The 2,654-nt window shown below is 43.0% G+C and overlaps 1 protein-coding gene across 1 annotated transcript; it reads right to left on the reverse strand.

Moving 5' to 3' along the window:
• Positions 1-8: 8 nt before the first annotated feature.
• Positions 9-926, reverse strand: LOC112102437 (olfactory receptor 6B1-like; the record flags this gene model as incomplete). Its single annotated transcript, XM_024194114.2, has 1 exon — positions 9-926. A coding segment is annotated over one exon (918 nt), but the record flags the coding sequence as incomplete, so codon positions are not given.
• Positions 927-2,654: the final 1,728 nt, after the last annotated feature.

A 2,654-nucleotide genomic window follows, 5' to 3' on the forward strand; every position in this document is an offset into this window, starting at 1 on the left:
TTCCTTAAGGCCTCCTGTACCTCTTTGTTTCTCAGACTGTAGATGAGGGGATTGAGCAGGGGAGTCAGGACTGTGTAGACGACAGACAGAACTTTCTTGAAGTCACTCAGGATGTCAGTGGTTGGGAACATATAGACAATCAGCAGAGTTGAATAATAAATGCTCACCACAATGAGGTGGGAGGAGCAGGTGGAAAATGCCTTTTGCCTTCCAGTGGTGGACGGGATTCTCAGGATGGTGGCGATAATGCAGATGTAGGACATCAAGGTTAGCATGAATGGGACCAGTGAGAAAAGCAAGGTGAGTGTGAAAGTCACTATTTCCATCAGGTGAGGGTCATTGCAGGAGAGTTTTAGAAGGGGGATAAAATCGCAAAAGAAATGATCAATAACGTTGGGGCCACAGAATGTTAACTGAGATATCGAGAACGTTGATATACCACTACATAGGAAGCCACCTATCCAAGAGCCACCTGCAAGCTGGAGGCAGGCCCTGCTACTCATATGTGCTGGATAGTGCAGTGGATTGCAAATCGCTAAATATCGATCGTAAGACATCACCGACAGGAGAAGGCATTCTGTAGCCACGAGAGAACCAAAGAAATAATATTGTGTGAGGCAGCCACTAAATGAAATAGTCCTGTCCCCAGTCAGGGGACTGGCCAGCATCCTGGGCAGGATGGAGGAGATGTAGCAGGTCTCCAAGCAGGACAAGTTCCCCAGGAAGAAGTACATGGGGCTGTGAAGGTGCCTATCAGCCACAACTAGCACAATGATGAGGACGTTCCCAGCCACGGTTGCAATGTAGATCACTAGGAACAGCAGAATGAGAGGGATCTGCAGTTCAGGGAGGTCCCCGAATCCCAGGAGGATGAATTCTGTGATGGACGTTTGGTTTCCCTGCTCTGGTTTTCCTATGGGGTTTGTCTATGGCAAAGAAATGAACTCTGCCATATAAATGAAGAAAATTCACTCAATAAAATGTCAGCACCGTTTTCATTGCCCCCCTCTGCTGGTTATTGGAAGGATGGGTGAGTGGAGAATGGAGGCCAGGAGAGGGGAAATGCCATCTTATGATCCCTGGGGCAGATTTCATATCTGAGCAGACTTCAGGTTCAACAAAACATTAATCTCTCTGGAAACATGTGTTGTAACTTGACAGATGGCACCAAGCACTCAAATATTAAGGTGATGGGGCTTAGGTAAAACAGTACAAAAGTGTGTTGCTTCAAATAGTCACATGTTTCTCTACTTGGTGTATCAGAGCAGGGCAATGTTCTTTATAGATTGGAGATCCATAGGCAAAATGAGCCAGGATTTGATATTTTAGAGGAAGCCACAACAGAGAAGCAAACAAACAGACAACTAAGGCTGGGATTTGCAGTGTGTGGGCAGACAACTCCAAGTGAATTGCAGTGGAAATGGGCCACCTAGCTGTATGAGAGCCATTTGAAAGTTTTTATCATCAGACAAATGCCTCTCCTTCCCTAGGACAATACTTCATTTTCCTGCAGTCATATACTCTACACATAGAGAAGTGATATTCATTAAAAACCAAAACCAAAAAAACTCCTGCTAGAAACCACCATGTTAGCTGGAAATTGATCCTCTCTTGCCAGAAAAAAATCTGGATAAAATTTGAAATTTGTAAAAAATGTGCAATTTTCATATTATGAGAGTTGTGTAGAACCTGAATTTCCATTTCTTCAGCAATTCCATGATTTCAAATGTTGGATTTCATTCCCATTTTACTTTTAAAATGAATTTACCAATTTTTAATTTTATTACTAGTATATTTTTATTTCATATTTCATTGTGTTTTATAGTTATTTGCATTTATTTCTCTTCAGTTTATGTTATTTTATTTCATAAAGCTCTATACAATAACCCTTTTCCTAAACAAAATTACGTAGAAATTGATTTTTTCCCCTGGAACATTTTAATCTCTATCAACAAAATATATTTTCATCAAAAATGCCAATCAGAAATTTTTTATCAGCTCTACGTTTTCTTCTTTATCTTTGGTTAAGGGTAATACTAATCCTCTCTCTCTAGTCTGCCACTACTCTCTCTCTACCCATCACTTATCCTTAAAGAGAGAGGGTGAGTGAGGTCATATCTTTCCCTGGATGGATTTACTAACCTGTATTACCTGCTCAGTAAAGCCCTGATCCTGCACAGAGTTATGCACAATGTTAATTTTAAACCCCGGGAATAATTCTGTTCTGTCCGAGACTTCTCCACTTACACCTCAGATAAAAGTTCTACTGACTTCAAGGATGGGGCCTCTTTGATTCCAATGGGATTTGAACAGCGAACACCTTGAGCTTTCTTTAAACATACAGCTCGGTTGGATTAGATTTCCATCGATAGACGTTGGTAAAGGTCTATATCAGCTGATACAACCAAACCAATCAATATAAACTATCAGTAACAGTGGGCATTAGTGCGGTCTCTCCCTGCACCTTGCACCTGCAGGGATGGTGTCACCGGCCCCACAGCCGGGCTGGGAGCCCTCTGCTCCCAGCTATCCTGGGAGTGAATAAGCGTGGCTGGGACAGCAGAGCTGCAGAGGGATCCCTGCAGGGCCGCATGCTGGCGACACCCAACCCTGAAGGCACAAGTTGCAGGGAAGTCTGCAGTCCTGGCAGGCCC

This window comes from Terrapene carolina, unplaced genomic scaffold, assembly GCF_002925995.2.
Source record: "Terrapene carolina triunguis isolate 2854851 unplaced genomic scaffold, T_m_triunguis-2.0 Scaffold34098, whole genome shotgun sequence".
NCBI lineage: Eukaryota > Metazoa > Chordata > Testudines > Emydidae > Terrapene > Terrapene triunguis.